The sequence below is a fragment of the Saimiri boliviensis genome, chromosome 7, assembly GCF_048565385.1.
Source record: "Saimiri boliviensis isolate mSaiBol1 chromosome 7, mSaiBol1.pri, whole genome shotgun sequence".
In the NCBI taxonomy this organism is placed as follows: domain Eukaryota; kingdom Metazoa; phylum Chordata; class Mammalia; order Primates; family Cebidae; genus Saimiri; species Saimiri boliviensis.
The window spans coordinates 123,262,819-123,283,928 of NC_133455.1; the positions used below are offsets into that span (position 1 = coordinate 123,262,819).

A 21,110-nucleotide genomic window follows, 5' to 3' on the forward strand; every position below is an offset into this window, starting at 1 on the left:
ATTTCAAAGTTAATATAAAGGTGCAGCAGTCAAGTTGGTGTTGACATTGTATATCAGTGGACTAGATCAGAGAGGCCACACATGTAGAGTCAATTGATTTTTGGTAAAAGTGACAAGGTAATTAATGGAGGAAATGGTGCTTGGGCCATTTGTTTGCAAGAAAAAAATGAGCTCACACCCCTAACTTACACTATACACAAAAATTAATTTGACATGTAAAAGCCAAAGCTATAAAGCCTCTGGAAAAAAACAAAGGAGGGTGTCTTTGTGACTTGGGGTACACAAATATCAGACAGGGCACAAAAATCACCAATCATAAATGAAAAAAATGGAAAAACTGATCTTTAACAAAATTAAAAACTGCTTTTCAAAAGACAACATTAAGAAAATGAAAAGACAAATCACAGATTGGAAGAAGACATTTGCAATATATATGCAGTATATCTGATGAAGGACTGGCTTCCAGAATGTATAAACCCCTGCAATTCCATAAGAACAAGATAAACAGCTCAAGACAAAAATGAACGGAGGACTTGAATCTGCACTTCACAAAAGACGATACATATAAATAACCAATAAGTGCATGAAAACATTATCTACTTCAGTAATCATCAGGGAAATGCAATTAAAACTACAATGAGACACCAGTTCGTATCCACAAGAATGGCTAAACTAAAAAGACGGATAATGCAAAGTTGCCGGGCTGTGAAGCACCTTGAACTCTCTCACATTGCTGATGGGAGTGTAAAATGGTACAACTAGTTTGGAAAACTCTTTGGCAATTTCTTATGAAGTTAAACATGTACCTACCCTAAGACCCAGCACATTTACTTTTAGGTATTTACCCAAGGGAAATGAAAACCTATCCTTTGCTATTATGAATAAATAGCAAAAAACTGGAAGAAGTCCTAATATCCCACAAGCAAGTGAATGGATAAATACATTGTGGTATGTTCATACAATGGAATACCATTCAATAACAACAACAAAAGAACATATCTGTGTAATAACATACATGAATCTCAAAAACTTTATGTTGCACAATTTATATAAAGTTCTAAAATAGGCAGAAGGAAGCTTTGGTGATAGAAATCAGATCATATGTCATCTTGGGAGAGGCTGAAGATTGACTACAAAAGGGCATGAAGGACTTTCTGGGGTGATAGAAATGTTCTATATTTTGTTAATGGTAGTGGTTACACAGGTGTACATTTGTCAAAGCACTTTTACTGAACCAGAAGCTTAAAACCTGGGCTTTTGTTGCATGCAAATTATGCTTCAATAGAGTTGATTTCTTAAAAAAAAAAAAAAAAAGATCACGTTTGATGATAAATTAGTTAAAAGCATTTGCTGATACCTTGAATGGCCAAAGATCCCTACCTCACCACCACACACAGAGTTAACATGTTCTCTTTGGGTCAGAGTACATTGTAATAAGTAATTTTGTTTCTCTGTCACTGCAAAGCCCTTATGCTGGACAGAGGAACGTGTTCCTAGTCTTAAAAAAAAAAAGCAAACAAAGCAAAAAATACACTCACAAAAGCCTCTTTAAATAACTTGTTCAGTGACTGTTCTCTCACCATGACAGAAAGTTCTGCTTTGGATCTAACTTAAATCTCTTACACTGTGTTGTACTGATCTTTCCTTTGATCCTTTAATAAATCGGAGCTTTCCCAGGTCTGGACATGAGTTTCTCTTCTGATGGTGCATAACTATCTTTCTGGGTAGAGTTTTAAGGCAGAGGAAGTTTGGAATGATGATGGTAGTGCCTGGCCCAGCTGCCCCACTGCTGTCCTCTGTGGCTCTGCCTGATGATATCATTGAGTCTCCACAAGAGTCACCTGGGGCAATGTGTACAAGGTACTCCCAGGTACCTTGAATTCACTGATGTTTCATTTCTTTTCCCTCCGCCACAGGAAATGCTGAAGGATGAGGTTCGGACGCTCACTTACCGGAACTCCATGTACCACAACAAGCACGTGTTCAAGGACAAAGTGGTACTGGATGTGGGGAGTGGTACTGGGATCCTTTCCATGTTCGCTGCCAAGGCAGGGGCCAAGAAGGTGTTTGGGGTGAGCACGCCACTTCCTCCCATATGCTGGCTTCCACAGAGCTGGCCCCTTGCCCTCTGCCTCCACCTGCCCTCCTAGAGGTACAAAATCTGATTCATCTCTTTTGCTGGGGTCACGCCTTCGAGGAGTAGAAGAAATTAGCTTCCTCTCAGGAAGCAAGGCAGGCTGCCTGTCCCTATGCATGGCTTCTGGGTCCTTGTGACCACTGGCATTTGCAGAGGAATTTTGGCTTTCCTGAGACCATTCCAATGTCATCATGATCTTTTGGTGCATCGCCCCAAGGTCAGCTTCAGAGGCAGTGCAGGTGGTTATGTGGGGGAGCTCTGGTTAGAATTTCTGCATTTACATTCACTAAGCATGTGACCTTTAACTATTCACTTCCCTGTACCCCACTTCATCCATCTGTAAAATGCGAATGATAGCAGTCCCTTGCCCACAGGGTCATTGTGAGGATTAAATGAGTTTAATACATGTAAAGTGCTTAAAATAGTGCCCAGCATATGGCAAATGCTCAGCATCTATTATTACAGTTGAGATGGGCCCCTAGAGATAATGGGAAAAGCTCCTTCCCGTTTTCTTTAAAGGGCAAGTTGGTCAACTTAAATTCTGTTGTTTTGGCTGTGGCAGCATTTCCAGGCTAGATGTGGGGTCTGACCCTCTGAGAAGCCTCCCAGCTGTCCCCCCAGCTCTCCTAAGGCAGCTTTGCCTAGCCTGATGACAGAGGGCCTGGGAGGGTCCAGAGCTGGAAAGAAACTAAAAAAGAAGAGCTGCGAGCTTCAGGCTGACATTTGAAAATGCAGTGGGCCCAGGGCTGGAGCACGAGTATTCATCTTGGTCAAAATGAAAGGCAAGCCACAATGAGATTCCCAGCCTGCACGTGAGCCAGCCCAACTGCAGAGGCCCTGGTGACCTGAGCAGCATGCAGCGGGTCTTTGCTCCCATGCATCTGGCTGGGCCATCCCATAGCCAGCCCTGGGGAACCACCCTGCCGCTGACTCCCAGGTCAACTATATACTCCTAGATGCCCTGACCACCCTCTGCCTCCAGAGGCCTGCCCCTAAGTCACTCAGCAGGATAGCATTCTTCCTCCAAGCCTGGCTTGGAAAACCCTCAGGCCGTGACTGCCCAAGGCTTTTCTGGAAGACTGGGCTGCCCTCAGGCTGCCTCAGGTGTAGATTTGATCCAGAAAAGCTGTGATGTTCTCAGTTGAGGCACTTGCTGAGGGCAGGAACCCATCCGGATGCCCAAGGGCAGGTCATGTCATCATCACTGGTATGACTGTTGGTTCTCCAGGATGGAGACCTCAGGTGAGGGACGGACAACTCTTAGTGAGTTCACGGGGCATCAGAGCTGGACTTGAGGCCTCTGGTGACCCCCACGTGCTTTCTCTCCCAGCACGGAGGCCTGGTCTCAGCGCTGGCCTTGGTGGGGGACAGCGTTGAGCATGGTATCCCTGGCGCCTGAGTCATCCGGGGGCTCCAGCCAAGGAGCTGTCAGGAGGAGGCTCCCACTTGGTGCCTTCCAGCTGCGGTGACTTGGCGAGATCTGTCTGCCTCCCGCCCTTCTCTCTAACAGCTCTTTTATAAATGGCTCCTCCACATTTAGCTGGGCTCCTTTCCGGATGGCTCATTTCACAGTTTCTCCTGTTCCAGACCCCCTTCCACCCACTGCTGTCCTCCAGTGGGGAGATGAGATGGCGGGAGAGAGAGACAGAGAGAGGGAGGGAAGAAGACCATCATCCCAGACAGAGTGGAGACAGGCCCAGAGAAAGAGACAGATGTGGTAAGAGCAATGGAAAAGAGACAGAGAGAGAAAGAGAGAAAGTCGAAGAGAAAAGCTAGAGAAATGGGGGAGGGGCCCGAAAAAGCAGAAAGAACACAAAGTAGAAAAGCACAAAAGAAAAGAATTGGCAGAGATGGGCAGACCACCTGAGGTCAGGAGTTCAAGACCAGCCTGGCCAACATGGTGAAACCTTGTGTCTACTAAAAATATAAAAATTAACTGGGCATGGTGCCAGGTGCCTGTAATCCCAGCTACTCAGGAGGCTGAGGCAGGAGACTTGCTTGAACTTAGGAGGCAGAAGTTTCGGTGAGCCAAGATTGTGCTGTTGCACTCCAGCCTGGGCAGCAGAGACTCCATCTCAAAAAAAAAAAAGTAAAGTGAAGAGAGGTGGTAAAGAGAGAAGAGAGAAGAAATAGAACAGGAGAAGATGAAAGAAAGGAAAACGAGGAGGGAAGGACACCACCCCACCCTCTGAGCGGTGAACAAGCTTCAGCTGAGTTCACCCTCACAACACCCGAGTGCACTGGGGGCTTTGAATTCTCTCGGGAGGACACTGAGTTGCAGTTAGGAAGGGCAGTGGCCAGGCGTGAACCGGGGCTGCCTGCTCCAGGTCTCATGCTCCTCATCACTCAGTGCAGTCACCTCTTGCAGATCAGATGATGATATGGCCAGAGGGGGAGAAGAAGGAGAGGGAATCATAGCCCCACAGACAGTGCGACCTGAAGGCCAGGGACCTGGCAGTCCAGGAAAGGGCTGGTTCTCCCGGGACCTGCGCCCTGGCCGGAGTCTGCCTCCTTGGATGCAGCTCTAACTGAGTGACCCCTTCTGACCCCGTAGGTGCCCTCTCCCTTCCTCAAGGCGTGGCCAGAGGCGTCAGAAACTCCCTCAGTGCCCCTTTGCGAGTACTTCTCAAGGGAATGGTCCCTGCCCGAGGCCCGGGGGTAGTCTGAGGGGCCCCCAAGTGTGGAGGTGAGTAGAGCTCAGAGCCTTAGCATGGGCCAGCCTCTGTAAGAGGGCCGGCCCTGGAGGTGAGGACGGCTCTCAGCAGCTGCCCCTCCATGTCCAGCGTCCCTGGCCGTGTGCCTGAGACGCTAACCCTGGGCTGGAGCTTGGCTTCCAACCATCCCCACGAGGGCCTCCTCTCAGGGAAGGTCCACTCATTTCTAAAGTACCTTGGCCCTTTGCTTAGGAGGTCTGGAGAGCCTGGAAAGACGTCCGGATTAAAAGGAATACATTCTTTCCAAGATGGAGCGGCAAAAGCTAATGCGGGCGATGGGAGGGGAGGAGAAAGATCTTAAAGCAGCCCTGAGGTCCTGACCTGGCTTTTTCCGGATGGTCTCATCCTGGCACATGGCTCGTTTACCCTGGAAGGGCTGGACCGTGGAGGACCGCACTGAGGGAGGCTCGAAACTCTGGCTTGGCTCTGCCTTCCCGCGTCCTCCCCTGGGGGAACCGTGGCTGTACTGCCTCCTGCCATTCTCTGCTGGCCAGGAGCATGAGGTCTGCCAGCCCCTTTTGCGTCTCCGGCGCGGAGATCAATCCCTCCATCACGGGTGGCGGCTGGATCTGTCTTTTCACAAAGGCAGCTCAATTTCATGGAAGGCCACTGGCCTTGAAGTGGTGGGGGGGCTGGGTTTTGGGTTTCAATCTGCCTCAAAATCGTGATGCGGCCGTGGGCAAGTCACCGCCCCTGCCTGGGTCTCAGCGTCTCCATCCATTGAGCCAGTGTGGGTCTAGCTGTGATTTTTTTTTTTTTTTTTGACGCCTTGCTTCTTTGTCCTGTGCCCTTTCCAGATCGAATGCTCCAGTATTTCTGACTACTCAGAGAAGATCATTAAGGCCAACCACTTGGACAACAGTAAGACATACCTCTGAGTATTTTCTCCCGGATGGACGGGGTGGGAAGCTCACACTTTCTGTTCAGATGGCATGGCCAAAGGAGCGCAGACCACTTGTACTTGGGGAGGTGGGGTGCCAAGCTGAGGCCCCTGCCAGCAGGCCTGTGGCCATGGGTGCTGATGTTCCCACCCTCGGCAGGCCAGCGAAGGGTCACAGCCGTCTCCTCTCAGCTTTTGGCAAGCCCTGCTTGTGACTAAATCCCAGCTGTGGTCAACCTGTTGAGTTCCGCAAAATGGCCACCTTCCTCCTCCTCCTTTTCTTCCTCTTCCCTCTCCGGGAGCCCCAGCCCAATCTTTCCTCCACCTGCCCAAGGGCATCCTGACAGACCCACACACCCTGTTACTCCTGGGCTTTTTTGACAATGAGGCTGCTCTTGAGATCGGGCCTTTCTTCAGCTGGAGTCTGATTACAGAGAGGAGTGTCCCTTCCCTTCCTCCCCACCCCCCACCTTTCCCATGGACTGTGACATTTCCCAGCCCCTCCTCTCTGGAGCCCATCTTGGACCCGCAAGGGTATGTGATCAGGAGACGTCCTTGGAGCTTGCAGCTGACAGCAGGATTTAGATGAAGTCCCCAGCCCTGCTGGGATGAACGTCAGAAAGGCAGGCAGGGCAGCAGCCCCCTGTAGGCACCCTGGCCTACTGCGCTGGGGGCTGCCGTGAGGCCAGGAGAGGAATGGTAAACAGTAAGTTGCAATACAGAGAGTGAGCTGGAGCCAGACAGGGCTGGCAGGAGCAGGGGACAGAGGCCGCCTGCAGCACACAGGGTCAGCTCCAAAAGACAGAGCTCCCTGCAGAGTTCCGAAAGGTGGGAAGGCTGGAGCTGAGAGGGAAAGATGTTCCCTTGAGGGGTCTGGAGCAGGGGGAAAAAGAGGCCAGGCTGGGAAGGAGTCTGGTTTCAGTGTCCCCACCCACACGCCCCCAGCCAAGGGAGCCTGGGCAGGGAGGTCTGGTAGGCGGGCTTTGTTGAATCGGAGGCACTGAGGAGTCAGCTCAGCCTCCCTTCTCTGTGTGTGCGGCCCTCTGCTCTATGGATGCAGCCCTTGCTGTGGTCCCTGCTAACCTTCCAAAACTCCTCTGCCCTCCCAGAGAGTGCCTGCTGCCCTGCAGCCCCTCTGGGTCTGACCCGAGTACCCACACCCAGGTGGTACCTGCCTGTACACACCACTACAAACCTGTGTCCATGTGGCTTCAGCCCTGCCACCTGTCCTGCCTGCCGCTTGACCCACTTGCTGCAGACTCTTTGAAAGGGCAGGAGCATTATTGACTCAACAAACTTCTCTGCAAGCCACCATGAGCCAGGCTCTGGGGACGGAACAGGGAACAAGACAGGTAAAGTCCCTGACCTCATAAAATTCACATTCCATTTTGTGGGCGGGGTTACAGATAATAAACAAACAAGCAGGCGCTCAAAGAAAAATGCCAGGTGTTGATACATGCTTTGTGGATCACAAAGCCAGCTGACAAGATGGAGAGAGACCCGGTGGCTGCACTAGGTTAGCTGTTCTCTGAGCAGGTCACAGTCAAGCTCAAATCTGAATGACAGGAAGGAGCCAGGCTGATGAAGGTCAGGCGAAGAGAATCTCAGGCAGAAGTTACAGCCAGTACAAAGTCCTCTGGGATGCATCGAACTTGGCATGCCCCAGAAACACAAAGAAGGCCGTGCGGCCAGAGCACGGAGAGCACGGGGGTCAGAGAGGGAGGAGGGGACCAGATCACATAGGATTTGTAACCAGGAAAACAAGGTTAGATTTTATTCTCTGGGTGCTGCAGTCTTTTGGAAGATTTCAAGCAAGGGACATGGCTTCTCTATGGAGGATGGGTTGGAATAGGTTGCAGGCAAGAACATATGAGCAACACACGGGAAGGAGCTATGGCAGAGCTCCAGTGAGAGGGGCTGCAACGGGGACTGGGGCAGCAGCGGAGACGGAGAGAAGTGACCACTGTGGGATATGCTTGGGGATAGAAGCATGAGGACCTGAGGATGGAGTGAGTGTGGGGATGAGAAAAAAGAGAGAAGCAAGGAATTTTTTTTTACTTGGGCAACTGAGTGGGTGGTGGTTGGCTGGAGGCGAAGTACTGATGGAGGTGGCAGGAGTGAGGAGGAAATCAAGAGCTCTTTTTTGCACGTGTTAGGTTTGCGATGCCCACTGGGCATCCAGGTAGATGCGCTGAGTCAGACTGGGATAGGCAAGTCTAGAATTTCAGGAAGAGCCAGACCAGGAGACCCCTACTTGGGAGTCATCAACTTACAGGTGTTATTTAAAGCCACAGGACGGATGATTAGCGGTGGTGTGTGGCTAGAGGAAATAAATGCGTCAAAGGCAGGGCTCTGGGGCCCTGCACTGCAACATTCAGAGGTCAGGCAAGGGAGACGGGCAGCAAAGAGGCAGAGAAGACGCACTCAGTGAGGCTGAAGGGCATTCAGAGGAGAGGAGCACCATGAAGCCCAGGTAGGGGCATACCCAACTGTAGGGAATGTGGAGGGATCACAGCAGGGAAGACCAGGGAAGGGACCACCATTGACTCTGGCCACATGGAGGTTACCAGTGCTCTTAACAGGCACAGGCTCAAATGAGAGAGCAATCCAGTTAGAGTAGGTTCAGGAGAGACTGTGAGGCAAGGACCAGAAACAGCTCTGCTTGTTGCAATGGGAATAAAAAAATGGACAGTAGCTGCAGAAGAAGGTGATGTCAAAGGAAGAAGTGTTTTTCTTTTTTTAAAGAATAGGATATATGAAAATGTGTATGTAATTCACTGGTACAGTAGAGGGACGGAGAAAAATTGCAGATGCAGGAGAAAGTAAATTCAGAAGCAAGGATCTTGAGAAGGTAGGGTGTGTGTGTGTGTGTGTGTGTGTGTGTGTGTGTGGTGGGGGGCGCTCCAGAGCACAGGTGGAGGGATGGTCTTTGCCTTACCCAGATGGAGGGGCGGCCTTTACCCTGCCCAGGTGGAGGGGTAGCCTTTGTCTTGCAGAGAGGCAACCTGTGCCTTGGGGTAGGGACAGTTCAGCCATAGCAAGGTGGGGGCAAGTGGGGAGCGTGGGTCCAGATGGAGGTGCCAGTGGTTGGAAGCCCCTGTTTTGCTGCTTTCATTTGCTCAGTGAAGAATGAGACAGTTGCTGGCCGAGAAGACAGAAGGTGAAGGAATGTGAAGCCTGGAATGTGAGGGAAGGAGGAAGGGCAGCAGACGGCTGTGACACGCCTGATACCTGCAGAAATGTGTGGCCATGGAGGCGCAGTGTGTCTGTCCCGTCCTCGCTGTTGTGTGATCTTTCTCTTACCAGACTCAGGAGCTTGGGTGCCATTGGAGTGGAAAATTGGCTGGATCCGGCCTTTGCTGGGAGCACGCGGCGGGGGTGGGGAGGTGGGGGGGGCGGGGCACAGGGCGCAGAAGTTGATGACAGTGATGGACTGTGGGATCTAAGCTGAGACAGGAAGGAAGCCAGGAAGGGCGGTGATGGTTGTAACCAAGGCTGGAGCAATGGGCAGGCAGCATCTGTAGTGACCACAAGCGGAGCTGAGATCCTGAGGCCCAAGTAGGGGAATGCTGCTCGGTCCCTCTGACCTCTGGTTTGGTGTCCAGCCTCTCTTAGCTCACCCAGCAGAGCCGGGTCTCTCCTGTGCCCTCCTCAGAGAAATGCTTGACCAGGGCTCCCTATCTGCCTACTAAAGATGGAAAAAGAAAACTGGTTGATTCTTTCTCTGGGAGGGTGACACAGCCTGGCATCCTTGCATGTGGCCCCTGAAACAGGGCAAATTGTTTTCCCATTAGCAGATGTGGAAACTGAGGCTACGGGAGGCGGATGACCGAACCCTGTGCCCTTTCCTAAGGTGTGTTTGTGTGGATGCAGAAGCGCCAGGAATGCTGCTGACCCTGAAAGCCTGTGGGAATGGAGGCTGTGTGCAGGCACAGCAGGATCGGATGTCCTCTCAGTGGTCCTGAGTCTCATCCCTGAGCCCTGAGGGGCTTCCAAACAATACCTAGACTATTCCTTTACCTCTGCACAGGTTTCACCTGCACCAGAATTCCTGACCTCTGACCTAGCCCCTGACTCTTCATCTCCCTCACAGTGCCAGCCCACCCCCAGTAAGTGTCTGGGGCTCTAGAAACACAGCTTCCCTGGTCTCCCTCCTCCTCAGGCTTGCAGGGGCTACCGCCCTGCAGCCATTCATAGCAGAGTATGGGGTGGGCTGGCAGGGGAGGTGGCTAACTCCAGCTGGGGCATCTCCGACCTGTTTGCCAGGAAAGGAACTGCACAGCCCCCTCATCATCCTGCTCTGCCTCATACTTTAGGGCTCTCCCTTTCCTTCCGTTCCTTCTCTTCCCCTTCACCTCCTCTCTCCCTTCTTTATTTTGACCTTTGAAATACTCAATGTACAGAAAAGGCGCACATACCGCTGGGCTTTTTATGGAATCCTTTGAGAGCGGGTGGTTGATGCGATGCTCCATCATCCCTGAATACATTAATGCCCATTTCCAACCAACGAGGACATTTTCTACCAGCCACAGGCAATCATCAACGTCAGGAGATTAACACATCATCATCACCTAACGCTCAGATACTCTTCCTGTTTTGTCAATTGCCTCAATAACATTCGTAGCCAAAGGATTTGTTCAGAATCACACGCTGCATTTAGTTGTCATAACTGGTTCCCTTCAAGCCGGCCTAGCGGACTTCCTTGACTTTCATGGTCTGAACACACTGGAAGATCCCAGGCCGGTGTGTTATAGCCTGTCCCTCAGTTTGGGATTGTGTGATGCTTCTTCATGATTGGATTCAGGTTCCGCATCTTGGGTAGAAATATCACAGAGAGGTTGCTGTGTTCTCATTGCATGCAATTTCGGCTTGTCTCGTTACTGATAGCATCACTTAGGCCACTTGGGGAAGGCAATGCCTGCCAGCCTTCACCATGGGAAAGCTGCTCTTTTCCCTTTGTAATTAGTAAGATTTTCTGGGGGGGAGGGGGTACTTTGAAACCATGTAAATATTGGATTCCTCATCAAACTAACATCTATCTGTCTGTCTCTCTCTCTGTCTGTTGGTCTGTCTGCCCGCCTGCCTACCTTATCTATCTGTCTATCTATCTTTCTAACTATCTGTCTGTCTACCTGTCTATCTACCCTGTCTCTCTAATCTATCTAATCTAGCTATCTATCTAGCTATCCAGCCAGCCAGACATTTATCCATCTACTGATCTGTCTGTTCATTCATTTCACTCTAGATTCCTGTTTTATTTAATAGGTTACAGCTGTTATCACTACTTGCTCCGATACTGAAATTGTCCCTGATTTGGTCACTGATGCCCTTCCAGCTGGCTTCCGTGTCCCTTTGAAATGCCTCTGTCCGTTTTCCCAAGCCTTCTTGCTTTCCTGCACAAGACATTGCAGACTCGTCTTGTGCCTCCACTCCTCTGTTCTGGAATCAGTCATTTCTCCCTGATTCCAATTAGTGGACAACAGCATTTAGAAAATAAGGTCAGGGCTAGACGCTCATTAATTTTAGAGTGTTGATGCTCCCAGGCTGTTTCACTGCGGAGAGCTGGGGAGTGTGTGTCTCTGCGTGAGTGCACACATTTACACAGTCTTTATTCCTCTATCTATATGTATTGTCAGGTAGGAGCTCACGTGATACTCCAGTGTTAACCAATACTGTGGAGTTTTCTCTCATTTCTTCCCTTTCCATATTTCTACCTCTTTTCTCTGGAAAACCAGACTCCCATTTTTGGTGATATGTTTGCTTACTACTCATTTATAATGTTTACATACCCCTGGATGTAATCAATCTCCTGTTGTCACCACCTCCTGCCCCAGGCAGATGTCTGTCACCCTGTGCCGGGCTCTGACACCCTCACTGGGCAGCATCCCGAACCGGCACCCTCCTCTGCCTGAGCCAGGCTGCCATGGTCCACGCTGACCCGCTGTGGCATCCACACACTCACCCTTCCCTGGGTTTGCTCTGCCCCACTTCATGGCTTTAGCATGGAATTGTTCGTGCTCTGAATTTTGATGGCTCGGACTTGATTCTGTGCTATCGAGGCAAAGGCTGAAGAGGGCAAACCATTGTCCCGAGGGAATAGCTTCCTTGTGCCTGTTTCTCCCCTCACACACCTGTTCCAGGGAGGAGGGAACTCCAGGCTCAGGAGCCTCCATAAAGCAAAATGGTCTTTACTTCTTCCTCCCAGGGTTTGCAATAGGAAGGTGAAGCCAGCGAGGCCACCTAGGGCCCCGGCTGCTGCCCTCCCTTGCTCACTCGCTCAGCCTTGGTGTGTGTACTCAGAGGAGAACAGCTTGGCTGCACGGATGCTTCCATGGAAATGCTTTTGAAATGCTGCAACAGCCAGCCGTGTGGGTCTCGGGAGCGTAGGGGGAGAGACATAAATAACAACATGGGGCATGGAATACCTGCTTCCCAGAAGCCATCAGCCACTCTCCCTCTCCACCTCCGTACGGCTCCCGTGATGGAGTTATTCACATGTAGACACACACCCACAGGAAGCCACCTGCGGCAGGCGTGCAGCCTTCACATGGCTTCTTCCACACGTGTGGCCCACACACACTGCTCAGTGACTCTTCTTTGACCTAAGCACTAACAACCGTTATTTCCTCTCATCTGATGAGGAAACTAGCGGGCTGCCGAGATGCTTAAAAAGGCAGATTCATTTGTGAAAGCTGACATAGGAGCTCCGAGATTGATTGCATTGGTATAACTCTAGAACCAAAAAGCTATATAACCCGTTTACTTCCCAGAAAACTCAAGGAAAAAACACGCCCCTCCTTGTCCTTCTTCTACTTTTGCATGACCTAAAGCATTCATGTCATAGCTAGAAGAGACTTTAAGGCAGCATGACATGAGGCAGGGGCAAGGGACAGCTGGGCCTCTGCAACTTAATGGTAAGGAGGACTTTGTCAAATCACTTCCCCTTTCTGAGCCTCTAGTTGCCCCCTTTCGAGGAGGCAGGCCAGTGCGCAGCTTGTAGGGTTACTAGGAGCTTAGAAGTTGTGTAGGTCAAGTGCCTGATCTAGGGTCTCCCATACAACAGGTTCTCAAATGTCAGCTACAGGTCTTTGCAGCGGTAGCGGTCTACACCTTGATGATTCTTGGCCACACAGTCCCAGCCTTATATAGGTGATGATTGGTTCGGTGCTCTGACAGTAATCCTCTGTGCTGTGCAACCATCCAGTCCTGGGATGACTCTCCTGGTGGGGATTCCACAACAGCTGCACATCCCCGGTTCCTTCCCCATTTGCTCAGGAGGACTATGGTTGGAGCGTTCTCCTCTGGCCGTGTTTTAGCATCTTTTTCAACAGCAGAGGGTTGTGCTAAGAAATTAACACAGCCAGTCAATGGGAGGAGCCCAGATGCTGCACTTGTGACAGAGAAGCTCCAGTTTCTGACGGCACTCGTGGAAAACACCGTGTTGCACTGTTCCTGGCTGAAGGCCAGCTACAATCTGTTGTGTATCCACTTGCTGCTGCCATGCGGTACCTCCTAACCTATATCCAGTTGGTGGATATTTTGAATCAATCCAAACCGAGAGTCACATGTTTTTATTCATATTTAACACCATGTTGTTAGACTTGGTCTTCTATCACAAATGACGAAGAAGCCCTGCAGATTCTCACTCTCCTGAGGTCATTGCTCCTGGTTTTGTGATGGGTGTCCTATGGTGAGAGTGGAAGCTCCTATAGGCTGCTCTACATCCGGCTCTTAACCAGCTCCTTGGAAGGGTCATGCAGTCAGTCATGAATCCACACAGTTTGTCGTCCTCTGCCTTAGGAGGCCATGGCGATGGGGCCTCGTCAAAGTCCTTGCTAAAGTCCCACAGGCTATCCTGAAAGTCCTGGCTCCGGAATCAGACTTTCTGGCTCACATTCAGCTCTGCGCGAATTAGGTTGTGTTCTTGGATGACTTCGTTTATGTACCTTAGTTTCCTCATCTATAAGATAGGAACTGGTGTTTCACACCTTCTAGGGCCATTGTGGGGATTGCATAGTTTCTGTTTGTATAACTGTGGCATTCTGGAGCCGGCCCCTTAAAGGATTCTGAGAGCTGATTGTGAAATTTTCAGTAAATTTCTGGACTGGATGCTCTTCATTGGCCACGGTGGAAGTATTCATACTGCAGAATTCAGCAATGGCAACAAACCAGAGCTTCTTTCTCCCAGAAAGACAGTTGTGAAGTATCTGCAGCACACCGCTGTCTAAAACACAGCAGCATCTGGTGGACACCAGGCAACCAATCAACATTAGCGGCGGTTATTATTATTCCGTTTGTTAACTTGACTAATAACCATGTCAAAGAAGAAATGAGACCAATCATATGTAATTATTTTTAACGAGCCTGTACAAGTGACTGCTGGCAACTGCTACTTCCTTCCCTAACTGCTCGAGAAACAGCCCATCAATAATCTTAGAAGTGAGTGCCACGTATTCAACCCTTCCACTATTATCGAGCCACGTACTAGGTCCCACGTCAGGTGGGGGGACTTCACGGTGTGACTAGCACAGACAAACCTTTGCTCTCATCAAGCTTACGGCCTCAAGGGGAAGACAGACATGAAGGCAAGCAAACAAACCAAATCACAGCCCAATCACAAATTATGAAAGTGTTTAGAGAGAAACAGCATGGAGTGATTGAGAAACTGGGGATGTTGCTTTCAGCTGGGTGGTTGCAGGGGCATGCTGGCTCTTACTCACTGCCTGCCAAGAGCCAGCTGCATGCACTCATCTCTTCTCAACTCGGTCTTGAATGACGTCGTACGTGTCGTTAGCTTGAAATCGGCTCTGGTGGAGGTATTGACACCGTGAACGTCGGCAGATGCTGCAAACCAGAGCTGTTTTGTTTTCCGTTCTGGAGACCTAAAGGTGAAGATGGGACCGTGCTGAGAGCAGCAGGAGGAGAGTTTTACCACACAGTCCCTCAGGTGGGAGATACTTTCTGTCCCATGGAAACTTCGGCAGCAGGGAGAGAGTGAAAACCTGGAATGGTTTTCTGAACACCTAAGCCCAGGGGAAGCTTTGTTGACCTTTACATTCCCATTGATTTCAGCCACACTACCCAGTACCGGTGCCTTCTTGATAACCCCTGCTCCCCTTTGGCCATGCCCACGTGATTATGCCTGGTATCTGCCAGGCTGGACCACAGACGGGGATCGAAGTGGTGGGCTGTGATTTGAGGTGGGAGGAGCCCTGGTATTGTTCTGATGAACTGAGTACTCCAGCCACTGGCTGAGGGTGGAGAGAAACCAGGCAGGGTCTCTGGCCAGGCAATGGCTCTGTCAAAGCTAGCAGGACCTTAGAGCTCCAGCTAAGCACATTGGGCCCTGAGCCCTCAGCAGAGCCAGAGCAGGCTAGAACATGAAGCCAGGTAGATTACACAGCGGGGACCAGGCAGATCCTAGAGTCCTGCGGTCTCGGGTGGATGAGGGATTTGGGCAGGGAGAGGAGTACTATATTGTGGAACCTACCACACTGAGGCTCCATGTCACCCAGGGCTCCCTTATGCCACTCCAGCAATGGGGTCAGTTTGCTACAGGACATTCCCAGTCCCATCTGACACGGAGGCATGGAGGGTAGAGATACTGACATCCTTTTTCCCATCGCCACGGTCTCCAGAATGGGCAGGTTCTGACCTTGTGAGAGACGCTTATCCGTGCACCCAGGTTCTGGAGGAGGAGAGGGTGGCAGGGCAGGGCAGGGGCTGACATCAAGGGAGATGGATGGGAACTTGACCCACCCTGGCTGCTCTCCATGGCTGGATCTCCTCTCAACCTGCCAACCAACCTGACCAGCTGCAGGAGAAGGGTAGGTCAGTCCTTTACCTTCTCTGATTTCTTTTCTCTCAACATCCCACGCAGTTGCTCCAAGTCCACAAGAATCCCAGGTGGTAGGCAGGTCAGATGTGCACCCATTCGCCGGGGGAGGCAAGGCACCGCGGGGAGGCACCAACGTGCACCACGGACCCAGGTCCTGCCTCCGCAGCTTGACTCTCTAAACGCCAGTTCTCTCCTTAGGCAAAAAGAATAATAGAACCAAACACACAAGTTCCAAGGAGGATCACTGAAGTAACGTATGGAAAATCACTCTGGAAGCTGCTATTCAAATGCTAGTAATTTTTTACCGTCACAATTAAGACTAGTTTGAATCTCTTTTGTCTCTTAACCGATGCCCCCCTTTTTTTTTCTTTGAAATTGCTCATTCATCCATCCATTTCATTCAGTAATGATTTTGAATGCGTGTGAGGAGTCAAGTACTCGGCTAGATCCTGGAAATAGGAAGCTAACATAGACAACGAAGAGAAAGAATGAACATGCTGGAAGTGAGCCAGGCCCTCTGCAGGTGTGAGGCAGCCAGTGTGGGTGTCACCAAAATAGGTGTGTGAGCAAGGACCAAGGGAGTGGGGAGGGCGAGTGGGGGGCTTTGCTGCAGTCAGGCTGGTGGGGGCTCAGGGGATTTCACAGGCCTATCATGTGCTCCCTGTTCCCATACACGTGACCCTCATGCCTACTCTTTTGTGGGACAGGATCTGCTTTCCAAAACAGTGAGAATCCTAAAAATGAGCACTGACTTCAGATCCTAAGGGGGTCAGCTGACTCTGATGGATGCTCTGGAGGCTCAAATGAGGTTGCGCTGGCCTGATTTGTTAACGCAGACATGACCATTAATGAGAATGACTAGATTTCTGTGAGAACCACTCAAACCAAAAAGAAGAAAAAAAAATGCCACTCAAAACCGTCTTTAAAAATCTGGATGTCTAATTTGCAAACTTGAAGCTACATGGGAAATTTTCCCAATTTAGAGTCTATTGCTCCCTGCTATGCATTTAGTTATGATTAATCATGCTGAAATTTACCAGCCAGGGTCCTGTCACAGTTGGTTGAACAAACGTTCTATCATCTTTATAGAATAAAAACATGGATCTGGACAGTGACCTCGATGCAACCTTGAGCTGATGCAGTTTTAGTGATGTGGGGCCCAGATCGGGCATGGAGCTCTGTAACCTATGGCTGCTCAGAATCTTAGCATCAATAGTTTAGACCACCTTGAAAGTCCTTTGCATGGAGGAGAAGAGATGACTGCTGCTGTGTGTGCCCACACAGTTCCTTGACCCAGCCTAATGCCCTATGTTGGCCAATAGCCCCCCTGTGAGTTGCCATAAGCCCCACCGGGAGAGGTAGCATTTTGTAGGTTGCGAAATGGAATCTGGAAGTTGAAGTGGTTGCTGGTGGTGATTACAGACTGTAGGAAGAATATCCATGGTGATTCAGCTGGACAGTTGTATTTGGATGCACAGAAACAATGTGACCTCTTAGAAATAAATAGACCCAGAAAGTGTTGCAAATGACAGTCGAACTGGAACTTGCAGGCACCATCTTTTTTTATTGGTGCCTGCTGTCTCCACCAGTGAATCTTGCAGAATGCTTTACACATAGCAAGTGCTCAGTACGTATTTGAAGAACCACAACTCTCTAGCACTGGAAAGAATTTCAGATTCAACCTCCCTTCTTTTTTATTTTCCTAATAAGGAAACTGAGGCCCCAAAAGAGAGGAGATATTTCATTGAGATTAGCTGTCAGCTGGAACAAGAGCCTAAGTTGCTGCCTTTTAGCATTCCAGCATAAAGTTGCACAGGTTGAGCACAGAAGCCCCAGAGAAAGGAGATAAATGGGGTCCCAAAGCCAGTCCAGCACTGGATTGAGGGAGATGTGTCGTTTTCCTTTGACAAACGGCTCGTCTCCTCATCTAGCCAACCATGTGGCCATGTCCACACTGAGAAATGTTTGCTCTTGAATAGATATAGAAGGGTAATGTTAAGAGAACAAAAGTCCAGACTGTCGAGCATTTTATAGGGTTAACTGATTCCGTCTCCCTTTTTGCAAGCAGAGACTGTAATTTTGCTATTCTGTGACCCACTGTATCTATCTATCTTCTATATCATCTACCCATCTATCAATCATCTCTTGTAATCTGTATTGATGAGGATATGGCAACTAATGGGTAAGAGGGCTGACACAGAGAAGACAAGCTGCGGTAACTCTCTTTGGGGGACACCCGAGGACTATTTCATACATGCTTGCTTGTTAGACTTGATAATGGATTACTGTTTGTCTGTTTCCTGCAGCTCCTAATAGAATCCTTGCCACAAAAATCATCATGGGTGGAGCCTTGTACTAAACACTCAGGATGGAGGCCATGAGGCCCCAGAGGCAGGAGAAAACATCTTTTGGGGCTTCAGGGAGGTCATGATATAAATGCAGGAGGAGGAACTGACCCATAGCCACACAGACAACAGGCAAGCATTAAGGAAGAACCTTCGAGAAACTCGGAAAAGAAAAAAAATAAGGGAGGCCATTAAAGACACTTTTTACGTTTACAACACTAAAACAAGCCAGGCTTTGCGTGCAGATAATTAGGCAGGTGAGTCATGCATATATTTGTCAGTTCTTATTCAAAATAAGGAATAAATTAGGCACAATGTTTGCATTTTTTAAAATCCTTGACTTTGCCCCCCTATAAATGTTCTTGGTGCACCCTGGGCCCTGCTCTCAGTTCAATTCCTGCCCTGGGGCCTCTGAGGCCCAGAGAAACTTTAACACCTGCCTCCCTCCACCCTCTCCAGCCCTTTTGGAGACTAGCTCTTCCTGTTCGCATTTATTAGTGGTGGGGGCTGAGGAGCAGTAACCAATCAGGAGGGCACACAAGCCTGAGCCTCACTGTAGAGTGATCCTGGTCAGTGCATGTGTACAAAGTGTCTTACTCCTTGTAAAGGCGGCTGCATCCAATTAAAGCTTGATTAAATACCGCATAGTGGAGAATAAACTGTCATTAGAAGCTGCTAATGGACACTCTGTTGCCTGCATTATTCACTGTGAAGACGCTAAATGAAGCCAGCAAGTGGTACGTCCTTTGCCATCCAGGAGCCTCCAGTCCAAATTAATCTTCATGAAACTCAGATTCTAGGCAGACATAGTTCTTTTGATTTTTACTCGTAAGTACAGGCCATTGTTCATTTTTCCAGCAAGCTCGGGCATTGTGTGATTTTCTTCAGAGGATGTTACAGAGTGAGAGTTTCAGAGGATGAATATACTTAACCTTTCCAAGGAAATGTTCAGAAAGAACCAGCCAACCAGTACATCAGCCTGCCAATTTAACAGTGGCATCTAAACCAGCTTGCTCAGATCTTTACAGCAACAAATACAAAAAGGGACTCCAAAATTATGTGTATGTCTGTTGATCAAAAACTCAACGAAGAAGTGTCTCCTGCCACAGAGGAAACTGCAGGTCTTGGAGGCGACTCATAAGCAGAAGCTACTGGAGACACGGACTTTGACCCTGGCCCTGTCCCCTTCCCCTCTCCATCTGTGGATCAACAAGCAGGGATATGTCAGATGATTTCCACCTTCTGTTGAGCTTCAACTATGGGCCTGGCCCTTCACATGTGCCATTTCATTTGATCAATACAGTCACCCTCTAAATAGATATTGCTTTTCCTGGCTGTTCACTTGGGAATTGGACTTCAGTTAGGCCAAGCAACTTGTCTAAAGTCATACAGCTAACAGTGAAAAGATCTGGCACTTAAACCTAGGTTTCCCTGACTGCAGAACCCATGCTCTCACCAAAACATCAATTGCCTCCCTCACAAACACTGGAAGGGCATCCATTTGGTACTGAGCCTGGCTGTGAACAGATGCAAAGGCAGTAGAAGAGGCATCTATGCTTTCTTTGGGTCTGAATTGTCATGGTTACCTAACATAGGGCGGGGGCCTTGAGAAGAATTTTAGAATCATGTCATATCAGATCTGGGCTCTGTTTCCACTGTTGCTACTCAACCTCTCTAAGGCTCGGTTTCCTTAGTTGTAAACAAAATTAACCGTTGACCCCGAACAACACAGGGGTGAGGGGTGCCAATCCCCCACACAGGTGAAAATCCAAGCATAATTTCTGACTCCCACAAAACTTAGCTACTGTCAGCCTACTGTTGACCAGCAGCCTTGCTGATAACATAGTCAATTAACACATATTTTGTATATGTATTATATACTATATTCTTACTATAAAGTAAGCCAGAGAAAAGAAAACTGTTTAGAAAATCCTAAGAGGCCGGGTGCGGTGGCTCACGCCTATAATCCCAGCACTTTAGGAGGCCGAGCTGGGTGGATCACGAGGTCAAGAGATCGAGACCATCGTGGTCAACATGGTGAAACCCCGTCTCTATTAAAAATACAAAAAATTAGCTGGGCATGGTGGCGCGTGCCTGTAATCCCAGGTACTCAGGAGGCTGAGGCAGGAGAATTGCCTGAACCCAGGAGGCGGAGGTTGTGGTGAGCCGAGATCGCGCCATTGCACTCCAGCCTGGGTAACAAGAGCGAAACTCCATCTCAAGAAAAAAGAAAGAAAGAAAGAAAGAAAATCCTAAGAAAGAGGAAATATATTCACTGCTCATTGAGTGGAAATGGGTCAACATGAGGGTCTCTGTCCTCATTGCCTTCATATGGATAGGCTGAGGAGGAGGGAGAGGAAGGATTGGCCTTGCTGTCTCAGGGGTGGCAGAGGTTGACAAGGCTGATGAGGTGGAAGGGGAGGCAGGCACACTTGGTCTAAATTAAAAAGAATCTGTATATTAGTGAACCTGTACAGTTCAAACCATGTTGTTCATGGGTCAACTGTAATACACTTACCTCATAGGGTTGTTGGAAGGATGATGTGATAATGTGAATATAATGGGCTTAGTGCTGTACCAGGCACTAAACTAAGTCATGACTCAGTTTCTTTTACGGGGAAACGTGCAGGTAGTTTTCAATTATGTTGGTATAAACTAGCTTGGTGAAGGGTGGGCTACGTCACATCTTAAAAGTAGAATCGGAACAGGGCTGAAACCTGGAGATCTCGCCTTGAACTGAGGTGCTTGTGGTTCCCGGGTGGGGTCCCTGCAAAGCATGGCCCTGGGGTTCTTATTTTCCAGTCATCACCATATTTAAGGGTAAAGTGGAAGAGGTGGAGCTGCCTGTGGAGAAGGTGGACATCATCATCAGCGAGTGGATGGGCTACTGTCTGTTCTATGAGTCCATGCTCAACACGGTGATCTTTGCCAGGGACAAGTGGCTGGTAAGTGTCCTGCATGCTGTCCCTGCGTTGGTCGGCAGGCTGTCCTGCTGCTCTACCCAAGGCCTGCAGCCTAGGAGGAATAGGAGGACTTCAGAGAGGACTGAGGCGAGGAGGTCACTGCCCCAGGCACCTCTCTTGAGAGGAGATCACATCAGGGAATGGAATGGTCGCCCTGGGTCCAACATGTGTAACCATCAGAGTGGACTTCCTTGGGCCTCACCTCAGCCTCTTTTGCAATAATAGGCATCCAT

The 21,110-nt window shown here is 49.5% G+C and overlaps 1 protein-coding gene across 2 annotated transcripts in view; it reads left to right on the top strand.

The window, feature by feature from the left end:
• The window catches only part of PRMT8 (protein arginine methyltransferase 8), a 95,458-nt gene that overhangs the window by 49,007 nt on the left and 25,341 nt on the right, over nt 1–21,110 (top strand). For both annotated transcript variants that reach the window (XM_003942191.3, XM_010330036.3), the window contains exons 3-5: nt 1,917–2,072; nt 5,649–5,712; nt 20,717–20,859. In XM_003942191.3, coding sequence (XP_003942240.1) covers nt 1,917–2,072; nt 5,649–5,712; nt 20,717–20,859 — 363 coding nt within the window. The remainder of the gene's footprint in view (nt 1–1,916; nt 2,073–5,648; nt 5,713–20,716; nt 20,860–21,110) is intronic.